We start from the raw sequence: 23,337 nt of genomic DNA, 5'->3' as shown, positions 1-23,337 counted from the left end.
AAAGTGTAGAAAATTAGTTGGATCCTTAATGTATGCTGCAATGGGATCAAGACTTGTTACAATCTTAAGTAGATATCAGAACTGTGCAAGCACTTTACTTTACAAACTTCTGCAAAATGTTCTTAGATATGTCAAGGGTACTTTAAATATGTGTTTAAATTACTATGGAAACAGGAATGATGATGTAGTAGGCTATGTGGACAGTGACTGGGGAGGCAGTGATGACTGTAAGTCTACAACTGGTTGTTGCTTTAAGGTTTTTGGCTGTACTGTTATCTGGTTTTCAAAAAAACAACAATCAGTGGCTCTGTCATCCACTGAAGCAGAATTTGTTGCTCTTAGTCAAGCTGCCAGTGAGGCTTGTTGGTTAAAAGACTTGTTGCATGATTTTAAAATAGAAGTTGGTCCCATCACTCTGTTAGAGGATAATCAGTCTACTATAAAGCTGGCACATATGGCCACTGACAACTCTAGAGTCAAACATCTAAAGATTAAGAAGTGTTTTGTAAAAGAGAAACTGTTTGAAAACATTATTAGGTTGGACTATGTTAATACCAGTGACCAACTAGGTGATATTTTTACTAAGCCTCTTGGTGGTGTACTGTTTGACAAATTTAGGAAAAGATTGTTTGTTTCATAAAAATATTTTATTGAGGGGAGGTGTTATCGGCAATAAAGATATTTTGTGTCGTAGGTATAGTTGTAGCTACCGAGTTGGTAGCACTGCTTTAGTTTGGAGAGTTAGTAAATGGAGGAAAAGGAGTGTGGAAGAAATGACTGTTATTATGTGAATAAAAGGATATGGTTATCAGCATCATGGCGTGTCGTTTTTTTTGTGAAATACTAACAAGTATTACAAAACAGATTTTGTAAAAATTAAAAAAAAAAAAAAAACACGTTAATCCTCTGTTTTCAAAAGGAAATTGTACTTAAAATAAAACCTAAAAAACTTGTCTCTATTGATGTTGAGTCATTTCACACATTACCGGGTGTCAAAAGCACAGGCAACAACACCATGGCGATAGCCATGATGTGTACCTATGCTTGACAAGGCAGGGTGATTCTGCTTTGGTTTGCCATTGCCTTCCACGGGATGAAGATGAAACACCCAGTCCTGAACCCAGGGAGAAGGTTCCCCGGCCGGGAATGGAACCCAAGCCCCTTGCCCCACCAGCCAGACATGCTAGCCAGCAGACTCCTGATTACTAGAGACAGGGAAATTTTGCAGATTAATTTCGCATTAGGGCCATCCAGGATGCATTTAATTCTGCACTGATTGGCTAAGTTTGTGTGCTGACAGTAGACATGTACCTGAAATAAACCCAACCAACCATGAAATACAAGACCATTCTGGAAATACTTCGCAAAAATTGAATGGCCTTAAAAAATGTGTAACATTTCCAAATTCTTTACAATTTAATAAAGAGTGTAAACGTTACCGGTTTTTACTGTTTCCAAAGTATTGTAAGGGGGAAGTTTTTGGTTCTGCGAAAATAGAAATCTTGGGCGCCAAACATATGGATGGGCATGTGGACTGGCTACTGACTCTGTCCCTGGGCCGTGACGTGGCCCGTGGAGGGCTAGGCTCGATATTCCCCTGTACGGATACACTGGAACTTACCGGCCCGCTCTCGGCGAAGATGACTGGCAGTGGGATCTTGAGGTGCCCCACACACCTCAGTCTCTGTACTGGGAAGCTTGTGGTCGAGAGATGAATACGAACGAGTCAGGGAGACACTTCGGTTTTATTGACGCTGTCATGTACATAATGAGGAGTTGAAACGTATTAAATAGTTAATATTGCCAATGACAAGTAGTCCAGCTTAAATGCTGACCAGGACACCACGTGGCCTGGCCCCGAAAGTACAAATATCGTTTTGCGATTTAAAACACTCCAGGGAGCTTTAAACAATTAGGTAAAAAGTCTACCGCTGTGGTAGGCCTCGAAGATGAATAGAAAATGTTTTAAGATACTTAATGACGACGGATGTTAACAGATCCGTAATGAGCAACAGGTTGAAGTCGACGAATTGCGGAGATACTTCTTACCCTGGACGGCGAACGAAAGAGACTGTCTATTGGCCAGGGTGTCATGGCCGCAGGAAGTGGTGAATTTACAGTTAGTCGATTAATGTAGCAAAACAAATATACATAACATCTTTAAACCCTACAAAAATTAGACATTTATTTAGGATTAATTACTACTTATTACAATTATTTATTAAGTTCATTATTTTTAAAGGGGACGTCTTCACTGCTCAACTGAGGGTTTGCGCCGAAAGGGGTCGTGCACGACACTGCTCCGTCCTCATCAGCTGAAAACAATTACCCTGGGGGAAAACAAATATAAATATTAAAATAAAATCATACATATTAATTTGACTAAATTATAAGTTGTATGAGGCCATAACACAGGCTCTAACACAGCGCCTCTTGCTGGGTGGCCGATCACAAGCATGCACGCACTCATGCACTTGGCGGAAGGTTTGAAACAGAGGGTGTCGGTGGGAGGAGAAGGGGTCTGTAGCGGCTTGAGGCGCATTGGCCTTAGGGAGAGTCCAGCCCTGGTCGACGTCGGTAGCATACTAGCAAATTTTTTTGTAATTTTTGTCATATCAAGGTAAAGTCTCACATTAAAAAAAAGTTTCAAAACTTTACTGGTCTTTCCTGGTCTTTCCTGGTCTTTCCTGGTATTCTGGCTCTGGGGAATTTCCACCCACCCCCGTATCTACTCAGTTTTACAATTCAACTTTTACTGGCATTACTTTTCAATATGTGTTACCTACCTTTCAACTATTACCGATATTACCTTTCAATATACCAAAGTTCCTGGGTGGTAAGGAAAGTACCTGTGCATTCAGTATTAGTAATGTTCTGCAGTTTGTAGAAGTAGCTAATGACCATGTGTAAATCTCAGTATGTATAGTTCAAATAAAATTTGAAAACAACTATAAAAATAAATATTTAAGAATACTAATATCAAATTCTAATTCTAATAACAGTGTGAATTTTTTTTGCCATTTTTCATAAAAAAAATTAGCTAAATCCACCCATATTTCGCTATGGCTCTCACTGATATGAAATCAATAGGAAAGTAAGTCAAAGTATTCTAGCGAATATAGATTCTCAGAGGAAACACATCATTCAATAATTTAATACCCTGCTTTGTGTTGCTGTGACTATGCTGTGGAATGAAAGGAAAAAAATGAAACATTTTTTTTCATATAAATATTTTTTTATTTTAAAGATAGTGCACTACATTTCTTGTTTACCCATTTACTGCATAAACATAAAGATCAGATGGTTTACCGACTCTTGAGCATGTGATGTATAATCGCTCTGAGAGAAGCATTTGTTTTCTAAACTTGCAGAGATTGCTCTTGTGCTTCGTTGATAGTCATAGCATAGATAGAAGCCGTTTGAACTCGAATGCTATGTCGTTAGGACAGAGTGGTATTCGTGGAAGTAATACGACTTCACCTTTATGAAGTCAATCAGTATTGTTGCTTCAATTAGATTGTTCATAATGATTTAACTACTAATTGTGTGCAGTTGCATAACTTTGGCTATTAATGTTTCGGAGTAATACAATTAGTACTCCAATTTTCAAATTTAAATTCTGTTTAAGAAATTTTTGTATCTAATTATTGAATATACTGCTGGTAGAAAAAATAATTTTTAGTACGGTACTAAATTTTGTTTTAGGCAAGAATCAAACAAAGATACCTTTATCAAACCCAGGGTCTCGTCCGCTCAAAATCAGTATTATTTTAATACCATGAGAATCATAGCATGCATTAAAGTCCACATTCTGTGCAACTTAAATCACTGACAATGATGGTTTGGTTTTTACTGCATTCACACACACAAATTAAGTTCGCTCTATGAGTAAAAACAAAGGGTATAAAATTCACACATATAATGTCTAGTTAAAACTGCAGAAATACAGTCCAAAATTATGCAAAAATTGAGATAAACGTAGAACACAAACTAATTTGTAAAAAAAAATTAAGTAATTCACGGTAGCAGACTACAAATGTAATATTACAATAACACTGATCAGTGATCACCAATCTTTACTACTGAAGGCCCGAAGCCAAAGGAAAGGAAAAATAGGCACTTTTCTGGGGAGATCTAACATAAAAAAAATGGGCAATTAATTGAAATACAGTATAGTAGCCGACACACAAATGAGAAATCTATCAATTCCCTGCAAGCCGCTTACCTTCATGTTCAGCATCATAACTAGTTCCTGGCTTTGGTCGTTTGGAGAAGTAGTTCAGTAAATTAAAACCATGCTTACATTTAGACATTCTGATACAGCACTCACTATCAACATCAGTTCTAAAACTCGCGAAGAAGAACACTGCCCAGTTCCCACAATCTTCGGTACCTAATGTTACACGGTAGCCGAAAACAGACTAAGTAAGAGAAAATGAAAATGCATCGACTAACAGAGCGAGGAATAACGATTAGGGGAGGGGGTGCCGGGTAGAGATGGCTAGGCGCTGCAGGGGCAAGCATAGTAGTCTGGCGACACCATAATGTATACGCTGATGTGAAAACATCTCACAAAGTTTGGTACATTGAGCGCTGCTCATAGACCATCGTACCTATTTTGCTGGGACTGGGAATGTTTTTACTTTTTCCATTCTAGATTTTTTCTTCACATTTTCGGAGGGGGTTTAAACCCCCCCCGTGGGTGCGCCACTGACCATGCATGATTTCAATAATTTGTTTCAATGCTACCTAGTTCTGGCATTCACTTTGGTTATGATTCTTATCATTTCAGTTCCCTTAGAGTTCCAGATTGTCATTCGAGAATATTTCAACAGATGGTACTCATTACCACCATACTTGCTGTCCATTACTCTGCTGGAGATACCAATTCAGGTGAGTTATTTTTGTAATGAAACTTGCTTTTTTAACCTGGTAGGCTAAGGCAAGGACTAAAAGTGCAATTTTCAGGATTTTGATGCTTGAAGGAGGGATGGGAAGTGGTAATAACAATTAAAATAGATATGTAGTCAAAACATTAATAAATATTGTAACAAAGCATAATTCCTTCTCCTTGCTACTAAAACTCTAACTGAGAATGTTTAATGTTTTCTTAATGTTTGTACTCATGTTTCTTCCATTATGTATAGGCATTTGTCTTGTTGTTTGTGCTTCAGTATTAATTATTAATTTGGGTTAGGTTTTATATAAATCTGAATGTAGTGTTTTTATATTTTTTTTCACTATAATTTGCTTGATGATTTAAAATTTTTTAACATTTGTATAATTTTTTTTTTTTGTTTCAAATTTTAAAGCATATTCTGGACAGTGAGACTGTAACATTCGAAAAGGTTATAGAAAATTTAAAAGAAAGGAAGACATGGGTATGACATCAGCAAGTTAGTTCCATGCCTCAAATTAGTGGGAAAATCCAACGCATGGCTTCGTCGCAATGAACTATATCTTTCGCCAGATGATACCTCGCCAGCCAGTCTTCCCAGACTTTCAGAGAAAAAATTTTTCCCAGTATTTCTCCTTATATGGTCATATACCTCATTCTGTATTGTGATTGGTCAGTCGACTCAGGGTCGCCTCCCCTTTGTTTCCACCTTGGTACGGGAAGACAACTTCGTTGTTCAGTTAATTGTCGCTCAATCGTCGCTGCATGCGGCCACGTCGTCAGCAACTCACGAAAAATGAGATAAAATTTGTGAATAAATAATTTATCACCAAAATTTAACCCTTTTTTGACGTGATAACATCTTATAAATCTATGAACGCCGGCTGCACGCACGAAAAAGCATGACTCATTGTCACATTCCGCCTGAGCCAAGCGTGCAAGCGATAGAGAGGCACGATCGGCTTGTGACGCATCTCTCTTCCACTCCATCAGCTGATGCGTCCGAGTAGGAGAGACAGCGGCAGCACACAACGTACACGTGAACTGTTTTGTCAACTATTTATGAAGTGAAGTGAAAAGTTCATGTGGTTTCCATTATTTATTATGACAACAATTCCAGCAAAAAAGTAAAATTGAATAATTTTTTCTGAAATAAATTTGAACCATTCCACACAGTAGCCACTAGCATTGCCTTTAAACCCAAAAATATTCAGTTATTTATTACATTTGATTCTCTTTATTCATATTGCACAAAAATGTTAAAAATTAAACTTTGCCAACTAATTATGAAGAAGTGTGCACTACTTATTTTAATTTTGTTGAATTTCTTCCGCAAAAATTTTTTTTTAAAAGTATAGCCATGTTTAATTTTTAAAATAAAATAATCTGAAACAAGACAATCAATAGTTTTGCTATTAAAGTTTATAGAAATGTCAACTATAGTAAATGGAGTGAGGTGGCTCAATCTAAAGACAGTGGACTTGCATTCGAGAAGACCTGGTTTTAAATCCTGGTGAAGCCATCGTCATTTTTTTTTGTTTTCCATTGTTTACTAAAAACCACTCTTGAAAATTCTCAGATGGTTGGTTCCTTGCAATACGCCTGGACGATACCTTTAGCAATAACACTGTCTGTGCTGTTGAGTGATACTGTATCTAACGACCTCGCTGTCTGTTACAACATGAAACACTATAGGAACGTGAACAGGGACTTACCCCCTATCCCCCCCCCCAAAAAAGGCATAACAAAGAGTAGGTATGTGGAATGATCACACCTGCTGATGGTGGTGGAAAATTACGCTGCAAACCCTAGAACATATTTTGAGATACGTTGTTGTTTCCTTTTCGCAGGTGATTTCGTCTTTGCTGTATCTAGTCATTTCCTACGTCCTTACGGATCAGATCATGGACCCGCACAGGATCGCATTGTTCTTCATTCTCTGCATTGCCAGCAGCATCTGCGCGCAAGGCATCGGATACTTTATTGGCGTTGTGTTCCCGATTAGGGTGGGTACAAATAATTGTTTATGTGAATGTTATTGTTTTTGCAATGTGTCTACAGGTCACAAATGTCACAAAAAAGTAACGAAACTGTATAACTGCCTGAGCCAGTGTTGCCCTTAGTGCTTCTGATGGTTTAGAGCTTATTCGCCCAACTAAATGGCCAACTTAAAGCAGTTAACGTGACAACAGAAGGGTTTTTTTCATACAGGGGGCAATGCTATAATGTTTAATGATGTAAAAAGATCTTTCTACAATATGAGCATGCTGACATCACTAAGCATTTACTTTTATCAATGATGGATCCAGGAATATTTTTGGGAAGGGGATTTGAAAAAAATTTTATAATAAAAGTTTTAACTTGAACACTTGTGTTTAAAAAACTTGCCCAACTATTGACACTAACACACTGACATTTGTGCCTACAGAATTAGCAGAGGCGATCTGGCTTCTCAGACAATTGAAATAGCAGGTGTGGTAACAGCTCACCATGCATCACCCAAATTAACATAGATACTGAAATTTCGCAAACGTTTTCCCAACTTCGGGAAAAAGTGGGTGTATATCCCCTCATATATCCACCCCTCAACCAGGAGCACAAATCTTCAGGATTCGATTGGGGGCCAGCAGAAATTTTCAGTTGGGGGTGAAAAGGGGGATGGGGGGGGGGGGGGGGGGGGGTTGCGCGTGCGGTTAACCGAAACCTCATCTCTGGATACGGTGCTTGTATGTTGTATACTCTCCATATGTTGGCCTATATGCATTAAGTAAGCAGACAAGTTTAAAATACAGAAAGTTTTCCATAAGACATTTGACATCAAATCTGTTTCACAGTTGCACATTTGCAAGAACAGGCAGGCCCCCCTCAGTGAAGATCTTCTTAATTCCAGGGGGGTCCGGGGCCCCCTGCCCCCCTCTGGATCTACGCCCATGAGGCCACGCTCTACCGCCACTACTTTCTGTTGTTTGGCTGAATACAATACAGTATAGCAGCCTGTGGTCGAAGTTTCAGCGGCTGATGGTTAGTTTCTTTGGAGAAGTGCGGGATGAAAGTACACCAGTATGCTACCTGTCAATGTGTACTTTGAGCAGTGTGGTGTCGTGATGGTAACAATTAAACAGACATTAGACTGCCATTACTACCGTTACGCTCGCGTAAATATACAAAAATCGGATGTTCTTACAAAGCAAAGGCTTATGTCGAAAAGCCATATCTACAAAATATTCACTTTTTTCATTTCAATCAATGTTGGGCGAATGTTGGAGTGATGGGAAAGAAAATAACACCGAAGAGGCGGTCCACATGAACTCTGTTAATCAGGACTCTACTGTACTTTTAAGGAATACCATCATGGTGCTTCCCTCCTTGGCCAATCAAGTGCAGCTGTCAGCTCGCAGAGTCTTCAACACACAGCGCGTCGGCGCACCAGCGAGATAATGGAAATGCGTTACAGAGAATCCAGGCGCTGATCACAGTTCAGCCGTTTCTTCAGGGCTCTCCCCAATGTCACTTCTGGCGAGGGCTGGAGTGGTTCCTTACCCAGTAGCACCTGGTTTGTGTTGTCTGATGCACTTGCTGTCGGTGAAACATATAGTACTACTTTAAAATAAAAGGAGCAAGTTATGTGTAAACATCTAACCTCGGTAACAAACAAATTCATTTCTCATGTTGAAAATAAATTTATAATATGAAAATTAGATTCAAAATTTATCACAGAATTCTTTAAAATAATGCTGTTCATGATATTCAAAAAATATGTTTTCAACTACTTGGACGAATCACACGTAGTTTCCGCACTTGCCTCTAGAAGTTGCTGCCGAAGCAGCTATGTCGAGTATTGAATCATTTGATTTAAAGACAAAAATTATTAAATATTTAATGAACCTGCTCCGAACAAAAAAAAAACTTGAAAAAATATTAAACCTCAGTTTTGGATTTGAATTTTGACAAGGAATTTTATTAAAATACTGCCCATCTTGTTTGAAGTCATTAAACAGTACTATAATTTTTTCCTTTGTTTTATGAACTTTGGTTCACGCTGCCGCCTCATGGCAGCACTGTGGTTATACATTTCCGTTCCATGCGACTTCCATTCCATTTGAGAAATTAATTACTTCTAAAAAATGTCATACATTGAGAGCTAAGATGTTTACAAATAAAAAAAATTCTATTGGGCAGGCTGTGTCAAGATACAACTGCAAATTTTTAGTGTGAATACGTCGTGTAAATGGGAAGTTAAAAAACTATGCTGGGTGACATCCGCCATCTTAGCTTTCTTTCTCTCCCTGCAGTGTGGTCCACTCACCTCCGGTGAGTGGCACCTTTTAGGAATCCTCACAAGCGGTTCTTTCTTCTAATGATCATCTCTTTCAATTCCGAATGTATACATTTGCCATATTCCTTATCATTTAAATTTTTTTGCTCTATTCTTCGTCATTTTGTCTGACAGTTGTTACAGCATAAACTTTTATAAAAACATGGTTTGAATATTTTTCTGCACAAAATGAATTTAATTTCATTCAAACCATTTAATGCATTTGTCCAATATGGGCACTCAAAGTAGATGAATTACCTGGACTCAAACATTCGAGAAACTAGTCTATTACTCGTAGTGACCTGTAAATATACATAAACTGTTTATAATGGTGCATGTGTAAACCCTTATCCTACCTTTTATGTATTTGCAACTCAGATATACTAACCCCGGTTTATATTTTGTAATATTTCAAAATCCATCCTATTTTTGTTACACTCCACTTTTTCAACTGGCATCCCGATTTATAAGACGTTCACGTTGAAGAGCCTTATCAGCCACTGGCACATATTAGAGGCACCTGTTGTCTTGCGTCTCGGGGTCATTCGCAAACATTTCATTGTGTTTGAATAAATATGAATTAAAATTTGTGGTTGCATTATTTAAGTTACCGTACCTATTTACTCGCATATAGGTCGCGGCAATTTTACCAGATTTGATGGGAAAAAAATGAAGTGCGACCTATATGTGAAGAAAAATGTTTTTTAAAATTTTTAAGAAATCTTTTTTTCAATATTTTGCTTTAAAATGCGAAAAAGAAGTTTATATAGGTATAGGCAAATTTATTTACAAAGTACACATACAGCGAAACCCCTTATTTACGTTACCGTTATTTACGTTTTCCCGTTATTTGCACTATATTCTTCAGGTCCCGTTTGATTCCCATTTAGTCCAATACAATACTTTAACTCAAATTACGACTCAAAAATCAAATCCATCCCGCTATTTACGTCACGTAACAACCATAAACAACCAGAAAATACCGTGGGTACTTTAAGAGTAGATAAGATTAGCTAGTAGGCCTAAAAACATTGTGAAAAACGTAACGTTTATAGTCGGCAATGAACATTTTAAATCGCAAAATATACATATTTTATAACATGAAAAGTTGCTTTTATTTCTAAACATGTAATAATTTAAGCCTAGGCGTGTAAAAGTCCGAGTAATTATAGCAGGAGACAATCTAAAATGCACGAGGGAAAAACGTAAACAAGAGGTGGGTCGAAAAGTATCAACCTGATACTTAGGACTGATACGCGCCTGTATCAGGAACGGCAAACGAGTACACTTGAAAAGTATCAAGTACTTTAGTATCAGTTCATAATTCGCTTGGAACAACACCACGGCCAATGTGCGCAGAACCCGATCACAGATGACGGTCACTTGGGCGGAGCTTGTGAAAGGGGAGGGAGCAGGAACGACGAATAAGGGATAAAGAAGGGAAATAATGTAGGGGAGGAAGCGCAGGGGAAGGCATTGAAGGAGAGGCGCAAAGCGAAATTGTTAAGAGTCGTTTGGTTATTGTCCCACATCAAAGTACGCTCAGTGCGCAGTGCGTGCACAGTCTCGTTCAATAATAAAACTAATTAAATTTTAATATTAATAAGTACATTAATACAAGATATAATATTTATATTTGTGCACCTAACAGCTATGAAAATGCAAATAAATTCTCAGTTGACACTAATAACAGATGTCATCAACATATGGACTTTTTTTTCCGAAAACAATTAGTAACTAGTGTTTTCATACATTAAAAGATTACGATTTTACAAAAATTAAAAAAAAAAAAAAAAACAGATACGTACATTAGTGAGCATACTATATCAATGTTTACATTTCAAATGTTTCTTCAGATTAGTCGATGATGATTTATAACTCAGTTATTGTTTACACAAATTACAATTAGCAAACTCATTATTTTCCGTAAAAAAATTCCACACAAATGAAGTCTTTTTCCTGCACTTATCCATTCCTTATTTCACTATAAAGATACTAACTACAAAGCATGACAGCCCGCAACAATGTACATGGTGGTAATTAATACACGGCCAGGACGAACTGCAGTGAATGTTGAACTGATTGATACTGGCTGTATCAGGCGGGCATGAGAGTAACAGAAGTAGAGAATTACCGGGCGTGATATATAATGTATCAGAGACACCGATACCTTTTTACGCTGGTGATGACTGCACGGAGGATGTGTACCCTGTAACGAGAATGCTGATACCTTGTCGCTACCTGGGACCGCTACTGCTCTGATACAAAAGTATCAGATACTTGTAACTAGGTACATTACTGTAACAGTATCAGGTTGGAACAGATACAGAAAATTGCTGTAACAACCCACCTCTAACGTAAACTCACGAATGTATGGCTGATATTTAATTTCTGATACTGTATTTATGTCACAACTTAGCCGAAATACTGGTACGAGACAAACTTCACAAGATAAAATAAGCGGAGCCTTGTTAACTGTTTTATACGTATTTTATAATTTCGAAAGTATTGTACAGTTGACACATATTTTTTAAACTAACAATTTATTTCTGGGGATCGTAATTAATTAATTATTGGTATCAAGACATCAAGATGGACGTAAACTTGAACATGTCATGGCAGCGAGAAAACTGGTGCGTATACCAATAAACTGGTATTAGAACTGGACAAAACTGGTACATGGGAGGTGGAGCTTATATTTTTTTTCCGCTAAGCTCGCATCTATTGGCTGGCTGCTGATGCAAGGTCACGAGTCTGGGCGGAGCGTTGAGTGAGTTATACTGCGCATGCGCAGCTCAGTGAACAAAGAGAGCCAGCAGGCACGCCGTAACAGCAGCTGATCGAGTACAATGACCTTTCTCCGCGCATGGCGCGGTAATGAATTACCGGTGCGATCTATATGGGGGGAATCTTAAATTCCAAATTCAAGACCTCAAATTATGGGTGCGACCTATCTGCGATGGTGACCTATATTCGAGTAAATACGGTATATGATATCTGTAATAAATAAAAATATAAGGGTTTAGTTTAGTGTTTTTGATGCATTTAATTTTTTTTGTATGTACAAGTTTGTTCAAAATTTCATTTTACATAAACTACAATAATTAAATGACAACAAATTAATCAAATTAACTACTATTTTTCATAATCTTTCATTTTCTTTAATTGCTGCTTCTTCTGCAGGTAATGTAGCATTCAGTGATCTCAATCATAAAAATAATAAGAAAGATTTTATAATTAGAGTTGATATACATATAGTTCTGAGCAATTGGTGTCAATGAAGAGAAATGATTAAATTGCCGAGAGGTGTTTCTGTCCATGCGTTTGGCAAAAAAAACAGTTTTTTTTATTTGATGAAAAGATTAGCTAACATATCTGAGTCATCATTTTCTGTGTTGCAGATATCTGTGATGATCGGCCCAACAATCGCTGTTCTGTTCTCAATGTTTGGCTTCAACTTATTTTACCGTGACATACCGTGGTCGTTGCGGTGGATGTTTCACATAAGTTACTTCCGAGCAGCATTTCAGGTATTGTTGGGGTATTAATTTCTGATATTGTGCAAAAAAAAAATATTTTAAATTAAAGTTTCTCTGTTTATTTGTTTTATTTCTTCACCCAAAATATTTTAATGATTTGCATATATTAACTGTATTGCTATCTATATATATAAAATGAATGTTTGTGTGTTGGTTTGTTTGTTTTTCCCATATGCGTTCCTATACCATTCATTCGAATGTGATGAAACTTTGTACATGCCCACAAACGTTTCGGAATAAATTAGGAGACATCCTATGTATAAATATAGGTGTCCCACAAGGCAGTGTTTTTGGGCCAATTTTGTTTCTGATATATATAAATGATCTATGTAACTTAGACATAACGGGGCAGATAGTTTCTTTTGTAGATGATACTGCAATTTTATATTCATCCAATATTGGCCTTCTGTTTTTGAAACGGTAAATAATGAACTTAAAGTCAAAGAAATATTATATGATAGTTTTCTTTCTCTAAACATAAATAAAACCAAATATATTACTTTCTCTGCCAACATTTTGGGTCAACCTATCGAACATTAACTAAAAATTCACGTATGTAACGAAATAAACGTTAACTGTAAAAAATGTAGTGTCATAGAAAGAGTAGAGGATATAAAATACTTAGGTATAGTGCTCGACTCTTTTCTAAAATGGGATAAACATGTTTCTTATCTTACGAACAAGATTTGAAAAATGGTGTATAAATTCGTTGAACTAAGTACAATATTATCTATTGAAGGTATTAGAATGGTTTACTTTGCTGTTTTTCAGTCTGTTATGCAGTATGGTATTCTGGCTTGGTGAGGGATGAGTAAAACGTCAATTAAGACACTTATAACAATTCAAAAACTTATTTTACGAGTTATTTAAAAAAAAAAAACACATGACCCATCCAAGGAACTTTTTGAACTATTAAATGTATTTGATATTAAAAGATTGTTTATTAGAGCTGCAATAATTAATATGTATCAAAGGGATAATCAGTTAAATTATATAGATCATAACTATCCTACACGCCATAGACAGAATATAAATTTACAAATCCCTCAATTTCATAAAACAATATCTCAGATCTTTAGAATTTTTGCTTCCAAAAATTGTTATTCTTCCTGAGAAACTAAAAACAATAAATTATTTTCAAATGAAAAAAATATGTTAATATTTGGCTACATAATTTAACTGATGAAGAGATGGCTTCAGTATTTAAGTAAGTTTTATATATTGTTATAACTTTGTACCTGTACTTTACTTAAATACTAACTTTTATTTAATTATATTTTCATTTATTCATGTAACTATGATATAATTTATACTACTTTTGTCTATACATAATATTGAATTTTAATAATTTCCCCTTTTTAACTTTCATCTTTATATAACTAATGTCAAGTTTCTTAGGTTATATTTTATATATTTATTTTTTAGCTATTATACATTTACAAATGTTTAGAATCGTCAAAATACAGCATGTAATTTGAAGTGACTAGATGCACTCACATACATGCTTGCTTTCGTGAGTGCTAAATTTCCTGGTTAATTAAGTTAATATTGTTAACAAAGTGTTAAAAAAATGGGAAATAAACTATTATTATTATTACCGGTATATAATTAGTACGACCATTTTACAATAGCGACACTTCATGTGTTTTCATTGTTAGAGTGTCACATGCCTTACAGAATTGAATTTTATCAGGAACAAACAGTGACATTTCAGTTTGTAAACAAAAGTTGGCACGTGAGTCGTTGCAACAAATGTTTATTTCATATAGTTTAGCTGCAATGCGTGTATTTTCGGTGTGCGTGTGCGCACACATGAGAGATTTGAATTGAATATAAAATAGAGATAGTGATAGTGAGAGATAAAAATATATTTAGTGATAAAGAGGGGTAGGGGAGATAGAGAGGCATAGAGAATGAGATAGATGAGGAGATATAGATATATAGAAAGACATGTATAGTGAGAGATATAGGTATATAGAGGAGAGAGCAAGATAAAGAGAGATGGAGATAGAGAGGAAGAGATAGGAAGAGAGAGAGAGAGATGCTTTGTATATGTGTCCTTTTTTCAAACAAATTACAAAAAAAAATTGAATGAGGCATTAAATGCATGCCGGGTATTAGCTAGTCCAAAATAAAAACAGTAAGTAGTGTTTGTGAAAATTGAAGCAGTCAATTTGGTTTTTTGTTTTTAGTTTTATTTCCCACAGGGGTTTACGCAGATGGGAAGAATTTGAAAACAAACAGCGGGCAAAGTGGTTTTTCCCTCCTCAGCCCCTCCTACATGCTACAATTACTTTTTTGTGTGTGTGTGTCCAGGGCTGCATATACTCGATGTACGGTTACAACCGGAGCACTCTGGACTGCGAGGTGTTCTACTGCCAGTTGAAGTTCCCCTCCAAGATCCTGGAGGAGCTGGATGTGGGCACGGTGGACGTGTGGTCCAACTTCACCACCATCGTGGTCATCGCCGTCGTCATGCACGTGGCCACCGTCGCCGTCGTCTGGTTCAGGCTGAACAAGCGGTGAGGAGTCGGCGCGCACCGCGTCTCGTGCCCCGTCTCGTGCCCCGACTGACTCGCTAGGGTCGTGCAGGTGGAACACATTGGCTCCCGCGTTCCAGGAACACCATCCGTCGTTCCAAGATTCAACCTTACACTCAAGTGACATTGTGTATTTTTTTTTTTTTTTTTTTACAAATATTAGTTTTATTTGATGTAGTATCTATGCCATCTGCAGAAAAACAGAAAATGAATATCACTTAAATTTAAAAAAAAGTGGTGGGTGTGACCTTTTGCAAATAGGTAGTAGGCTTGACTCACACAGAGCTGTCAGGAGGCACCAGGGAGGATCCGGTTCAATTGCAGAAAATTTTTTTCTGATGGGATAAAAATTGCAATTAAATTAGAATTCATTGGAAACCTTACATGTTACGTGATACAAGCAGATCATGTTTAAAGTCTATTTTTTTTATTGTGGATTTTGAGTAGTTTTTCGTAAGTTAATGGTCTTTTCAATGGCCCTGCAAATACAAACATCTGCTTCACGTTATTGGACTACAGATGACCCTCAGCCAGTTATAAACAATAAGACCAATCACTTAAACCTAACCTGTCAAAAGATGTGGCCTTGCTATCAACCAATGAACTCTAAAAGGGCTTGGTAGTACACAGGCAAGTTGAGACCAGACCAGAGTGAAATGAACCTGCAAAAACATTTTGGCTCTACTGATAGGTTCAAAGAGGAATGCGATGAGCTCGTGAAGTGGGCGGAACAATTATTCTTGCCGCAGCTGTCTAGTGCGGTGATGTGCACTACCAGCTAACATTTATTTACAAATAGTGATAATATGTCATCACAAATCATGGTAGTTCCAAGATAATTATTTATACAGAAGAAAAATCTATAACATGAAAGCAGAAGTCAAATTAATTGTATTTTACTTTCAATAATTTTGTTTATAAAAGTTTTTATTATATTGTGCAAATATTTGTTGTATTATTTGTGTAAATTTTTTTGCACGGTATTCCAGTGTTAAATTATTAGTTCATTAAATTAAACAAATGTATGTATCTCTCTTTTACAATAAAATCAGTAGTGTATTATTTGTAAGTGTGAATGTATGTTCGTTATATGTTTAACTTTTTTTCTAGATACAAAGCCATTAGGTATACATCTCAATTTACTTAAGAATGGAATAGCAAATGAAAGGAAAGAATATGAAAAATATATCAGTTTTCATTGTGAGAGTTGAATGAATTTATATTGTACCTACCTAATTATTTCTGGCTTAATACATTGAAAGTATCCCATGCCACTGCAGTATCTCATAGGTATCTCTTGAACATTTTATACTTAAACAGAAAATACTGTTTACTTGCTATTAATGAAACAAATTAAATAATATCCAGTTACTTATGACACAATAATTTACCTAAATTATGTGAGAGTTAAAACCTTTTACTTGTTAAATACTTTAGTTGTGACTGCCTGAATAATGAGGATCTTGTGTGTGTATGTTATGTAAGTAAATGGAAAAAGTTGCATTTATAATTTTTAATGATTTGTTAGTTCAGTTATATTGCTTAATTTAGTTTTCTTAAACTAAATTGATTATCAATAATTCATGAAAAATACTGAGATGGTTAAAATTGTCTATATACCGTATTTACTCGCATATAGGTCGCCATCGCAGATAGGTCGCACCCATAATTTGATTTCTTGAATTTTGTATGCAAGATTCTCCCCATATAGGTCGCACCGGTTATTCATTACCGCGCCGTGTGCCCTGTGCGGAGAATGATCATTGTACTCTATCAGCTGCTGTTACGGCGCGCCTGCTGGCTCTCTCTGTTCTCTGAGCTGCGCATGCGCAGTATAACTCTACGCTCCGCCCAGACTCGTGACCTTGCATCAGCAGCCAGCCAATAGATGCGAGCTTAGCGGAAAAAAATATAAGCTCCACCTCCCGTGTACCAATTTTGTCCAGTTCTAATACCAGTTTATTGGTATACGCACCAGTTTTCTCGCTGCCGTGACATGTTCAAGTTTACGTCCATCTTGATGACTTGATACCAATAATTAATTACGATCCCCAGAAATAAATTGTTAGTTTAAAAAATATGTGTCAACTGTACAATACTTCCGAAATTATAAAATACGTATAAAACAGTTAACAAGGCTCCGCTTATTTTATCTTGTGAAGTTTGTCTCGTACCAGTATTTCGGCTAAGTTGTGACATAAATACAGTATCAGAAATTAACAATCAGCCACGTTCGTACATTCGTGAGTTTACGTTTTTCCCTCGTGCATTTTAGATTGTCTCCTGCTATAATTACTCGGACTTTTACACGCCTAGGCTTAAATTATTACATGTTTAGAAATAAAAGCAACTTTTCATGTTATAAAATATGTATATTTTGCGATTTAAAATGTTCATTGCCGACTATAAACGTTATGTTTTTCACGATGTTTTTAGGCCTACTAGCTAATCTTATCTACTCTTAAAGTACCCACGGTATTTTCTGGTTGTTTATGGTTGTTACGTGACGTAAATAGCGGGATGGATTCGATTTTTGAGTCGTAATTTGCGTGAAAGTATTGTATTGGACTAAATGGGAACAAACGGGACCTGAAGAATATAGCATTAATAACGGGAAAACGTAAATAACGGTAACGTAAATAAGGGGTTTCGCTGTATGTGTACATTGTAAATAAATTTGCCTATACCTAAATAAACTTCTTTTTCGCATTTTCAAGCAAAATATTGCAAAAAATTCCTCAAAAATTTTTAAAAAATTTTTCTCCACATTTAGGTAGCACTTCATTTCCCCCCCATCAAATCTGGTAAAATTGCCGCGACCTATATGCGAGTAAATACGGTATCATCGCTTAGCTAACAATACCGCGTAATTAACATTTCAATAACTTTACCGGAGGGTCAACAAACTGCTTACTTTCAAGTACGTGTAGTGTGTATTCAATGTAATACTATTTTTATTTTAAAACCACATTTTAAATACTTTATTTACTATTAAGCAAGGGTAATTAACTGCACTCCTTCTATCAACTTAGCAGTGTCTGCTTTCTGTATTTAGGCGGTTACATTTTTGTGCAATGGTGCTATCTCTAGGAGTTTTTCCTTTAAAATTGTACCGGTGGATATGAAACGTCCGATAGAATGTGTTTGAACAAAGAAGTCAACTTAGTTTAAAAAAAGCCAGTTTGGCGGTGGTGTTTGCTAAGCGACAATATTTATTTATTCCCCACCCATATATTTTGTCAATGCTTTTTCTCGACATCCCTTATTGTCTCTAATGACCTCGTGTTCTGGGCTTTTCTAGCCCAATCCATTCCACTTTAAACAGTTCTGTGAATTCATCGGGAGAAGGGGGATAAGTAAGTGTGACTGCAGTGGAAATTGTTTTCATGAGAAGTGGGGAGGTTTTTGTACATACAACTTCTAAAGCTCTTGACATTGTGTACAAACATATCATTTCTTTCATATTGTTGCAACAGCAGACTAATACTATGCAAAGCAGATTGCTTTTCATGCTTGTCATTTGTTTAAAATCAATTTCAATATTAGATTATAAATTATGTTGTGTAATTTTTTGGGAAATTATGTGCACCATTACTTTAATTTGTTGAATCAACTGTAATGAGTTTCTTTAGTATAAAAGAAAATTTTGTCATGACTAAAGTCATGTAAGAAATGTACTGAACTATTACTTGTTTAAAAAAAATCATGTTTCAGTTGTGTTATGTCATATTTGTTAACTCTACTGTAATTATAATTAGTGTTCGGTTAGAAAATTTGAAACTATCAGTTTTCCTTCTTTTTTTCTGTGAGCTAGCATTATTCTCATATACCTACTCTGTACTTAGCATTACTTTAGTTTTTTCAGATCCTACATCATTTTTAACAAAAGCAATCATGGAATTTTTTTTTTCAAAAGTAACGCTCATGTTTATTTGCCGTAGAGTAACTTGTTTTAAATACTATTGTACTGTATATTAATTTTTATTTTGTATTCCCTTTTACACTATACTGCCATTCAATAATCCTGAAAAATCACTAATCCGTAGTCCCAAATATGGCAGATTAAAGGGCCTTTACTGTAAAACTTCTTTCTAGCTTTCCTCTTTTACTCTGCATCGTAGAAAATATTGATTTACACTCGCATATTTTTTATTTTTGCTCATGGGATGGTAAACTCATAAACCGAATACAAACTCAAACTAAGCACATTGACTTGAGTTTGCTCAAGCAGGAATAAATGTAAGTTGTGTTGTTATAAGAGGATTTCTTTTACAGTGCACTGTGTCAGTTTCTTATTTTCTACCTACTTGTTACATGAACTATGAATGCTTCTTCACTTGTGTATCAAGTTCCTTAGTCATTTCAACCAAAGCAATACTTTCTCTGTGATTGATGTTTTATTGTAGGTATATGGTAATACTTGGAAATTTGTTATATAAAAAATTCTCTATTCAGTGTTTTTTGTTATTATGCATAGTGAAATAAAGTTTAATTAGTATAAGGTGCACAAGTTTTTATTTCATGTGCTTTTCTTGTTTTACCAAACAGAGAGCAGTCGTTCTTTAGAACTATTTATTTTTTATCTGCTGGTTGTAGGAAATTTTTTTGATGGTAAGAGTTTGATTGTACCTTCAAGGGGGTGAACAGCGGCGTATTGAGATCAAGGGTTTCGAAGGGTGTCACCACTCACCACCTCCGGCTAGCTCAAATTGGTGATGAGTGGAACATACAGGTCGCAGGTCACGAAGAAAGAAAAAATTTATACATAAAGTTCGATGTATTGCCTGTTTTATTTATTTATGTAAAATTTACACTATATTCCGGACAGAGTGCACAAAAAAGTTAAAACTGTACCTCAAAAATATGACACTGAGCCATCGCCCGTGCACGGCCTGCTCGGCCTGCCGCCTGAACAACGACCGCTCGGCCCGGTGCTTGGACAATGACTAACTTTACAGCCTTCCTTCTTTGTGCGGGCAGTGTCCTGGGCTCGCTGACGTAATTTTCAGCCAATCACGGCGCATGGTAACAGAGGCTTCCACGAAATGCTTACTTCTGTTCTCACGACGCAGCGATTTTGTATCTTTCTCGCACTCCCGTGACCGTGACTCACACGCCTAGCTTGTGAAACAAAGCCTCGGTCGGGGAAAAAATGAAAGAAAATCACGTCAGCATGCCTTCCCACACAAAAAAGCCAGCAAAAAAAATACTTGAAATAAAAATTTATGCATTTTAAAACTAAAAACAATAAGCCCGGAGAATTACATTTACAATAACTTTTAAAAAGGAAAACTTTAAATCTAGGTAACCTGAAATATGACAAAAAATTCATAATAAATGATTATTGCTGAATTGCATGAGGAAGGCTGTAATCTGGGTGGTTACAAGGGTGCCACCACGTGGATGGGCATGTGGCCCTGGCTATGACTCTCACTCGGGGCCCTGAAGTGGCCCGCGTGGCACTAGGCTAGAAATCTCCCCACAAACACATCTGATCAATATATTTATGTATATGGATGGTAACTAAGTGGGCTAACCAGGCATCCCACATGCATACTTCTTGCAGCTTAACTTGTGGTCACTCAAATGAATAACAATAAATCCAGGTGAGAGGATTTTTATTGAATATGACTTAACAATAAAACCCATCCAACAAACACTGAAGCTGTTTAAATTATGACATGTTATCAGTGTATAGTGCTGACCAGGTAACCTCATGTCCTGGTCTATAGTTAAGAGTTAGCCTAAAACAGTCAAAACCTATGAAGGATTTAAAATAATTAGGGTAAATGGTCCACCTCTTGGTTGCTGCAAAATGTGGATATTTAGATCAGTTTACCGAGCGATGATGGTGACGAGGTGGGATGATTGCTTCGGGCTCAGAGAAGCGATGACCATGGACTGATGCTCCCCCTTAATTGACCATTAGTTCGGGGGGGGGGGGGGGGGGGGTTCCGAGCTCCCCCTGGAATTAAGAAGCCCCTCGCTGAAGGGGCCCGATTGCGTTTGCAAAATCATGATAAATATAAACGTTAAAACTATGTTTTATGAAAATGTATGTATATTGAAGTTTCCTGCTTATCGGATGCATACAAGTCAAAATATGGGCCGTATACAAAACACAAGAACCGTATCCAGAGATGACTTGTGTCTGTTAAAACCTAAGTGCAAATATCTCAACTAGGCTGAAGTTGGATTTATTCCAGATTTATTTTCCTTCCCCTCATTTCCCCCACCCGAAGATGTGGGCGCAGCCAAGCGGTACAGCACTAAAGATACAAAATACAACACGTTCTTGTGTACAGCACTACACATACAAAATGCACCACGGAAATAAAAGAAATGCTCAATGGTACAGTACTACACATACAAAATGCAACACTTTTTTGTACAGCCCAACACATAAAATGTGCAACAAGTGCTTGACTACCCATACAAAATGCAACAAACTGTACAACACTGCACATACAAAATGCAACACGAAAGGAAATGCAAATACCTTTCAGAACATATAAAGTGCAACACTGCAATTGTGTTAGCTCTATTCTAGTTGGAAAAGAAGTACAGCCAAACAAAAAAAAATGCAACATTAAAGGAAAAACATGAATGTACAGCATAAACATCTCTGTACAGTACATGTCAAACTATTATAGAGATACAATGGAGTACAGCACTAACCATACTAAATGCAACACAGAAAAAAAGCACAGCTCTACACACATGAAATAAAATGCTAGTACAGCACTACACATATAAAGTACAACAATGGCCAAAGTAAGCTATGTTCAAGATTTAGCAGAGTACAACAATACCCACAAAATATGCAACATTAAAGGAAAACATGAATGTACAGCATAAACATCCCTGTACAGTACATGTCACACTATTATAGAGAGACAATGGAGTACACCACTAACCATACTAAATGCACACAAGAAAATAGCACAGCACTACACACATGAAATAAAATTCTAGTACAGCACTACACGTATTAAGTGCAACACTGTGCTGAAGTTAGCTCTATTCAAGATTTAACACAGTACAGCACTACCCATAAAAAATGCATGGTACCTGCCGTACAGCTCTGCTACATCAAAAAAATTATAAATATGTTGTTTGCAGCGAACAGCACTTCCCAAAGGCATCTGATTCAAAAATATAACACCATTATGCAGAACTACAAAAATCAAATATTTTTTTTAACTTTAATTAAACGCTGTACATATAGAGCTGATATGTCTTTCTGTTGTGCGTATTAAGTGCTTCACCAAGAAATTACAAAATGCGTTGTACATGCCGTACAGCTCTCTCAAAATCGTCTAAACAAAATGATAACACAACTTTGAGCCGGGAAACATTGTTTAATTTTTTTCCCATTATAAATCAAGGTTACAACAATAGATATGTTAGGCTCTTCTGTTGTTTGTATGGTATGCTACATAAAAAAAAGTTATAAGTTTGTGGTTCTCAGCGTACAGCACTTAGCAAAGGCTTCTGATTCAAAAATATAACACTATTATGCAGTACTACAAAATTCAAAAAAAATTTTTTATCTTTAACTAAACGCTGTACAGATAGAGCTGATATGTCTTTCTGTTGTGCGTATTAAGTGCTTCACCAAGAAATTACAAAATGCGTTGTACATGCCGTACAGCTCTCTCAAAATCGTCTAAACCAAAATGATAACACAACCTCGAGCCGGGAAACATTGTTTCATATTTTTCCCGTTATAAATCAAGGTCGCAACAATAGATCTGTTTGGCTCTGTGTTGTGCGCATGGAATGCTACATAAAAAAAGTTATAATTTTGTGGTTCTCAGCGTACAGCACTGAGTAAAGGGTTCTGATTCAAAATATAAAGCCATTATGCAGTACTACAAAATTCAAATATATTTTCAACTTTAACTAAACGCTGTACAGATAGAGCTGATATGTCTTTCTGTTGTGCATATTGTGTGATTCACCAAGAAATTACAAAATGCGTTGTACATGCCGTACAGCTCTCTCAAAATCGTCTAAACAAAATGATAACACAGCTTTAAGCCG

At 36.4% G+C, this 23,337-nt stretch overlaps 1 protein-coding gene across 2 annotated transcripts in view; it reads left to right on the top strand.

The window, feature by feature from the left end:
• The window catches only part of LOC134538432 (ATP-binding cassette sub-family G member 1-like), a 314,270-nt gene extending 292,402 nt beyond the window's left edge, over nucleotides 1-21,868 (top strand). For both annotated transcript variants that reach the window (XM_063379757.1, XM_063379756.1), the window contains exons 10-13: nucleotides 4,793-4,893; nucleotides 6,748-6,903; nucleotides 12,614-12,742; nucleotides 15,068-21,868. In XM_063379757.1, the coding sequence (XP_063235827.1) occupies nucleotides 4,793-4,893; nucleotides 6,748-6,903; nucleotides 12,614-12,742; nucleotides 15,068-15,277 (596 nt within the window). In that variant the 3' untranslated portion in view covers nucleotides 15,278-21,868. The remainder of the gene's footprint in view (nucleotides 1-4,792; nucleotides 4,894-6,747; nucleotides 6,904-12,613; nucleotides 12,743-15,067) is intronic.
• The last annotated feature ends 1,469 nt before the right edge of the window (nucleotides 21,869-23,337 follow it).

This window comes from Bacillus rossius, chromosome 13 (genome assembly GCF_032445375.1).
Source record: "Bacillus rossius redtenbacheri isolate Brsri chromosome 13, Brsri_v3, whole genome shotgun sequence".
Classification (NCBI taxonomy): Eukaryota; Metazoa; Arthropoda; class Insecta; order Phasmatodea; family Bacillidae; genus Bacillus; species Bacillus rossius.
Note: the sequence above shows the minus strand (reverse complement) of the source record. Positions and strands in the feature narration are given on the sequence as shown.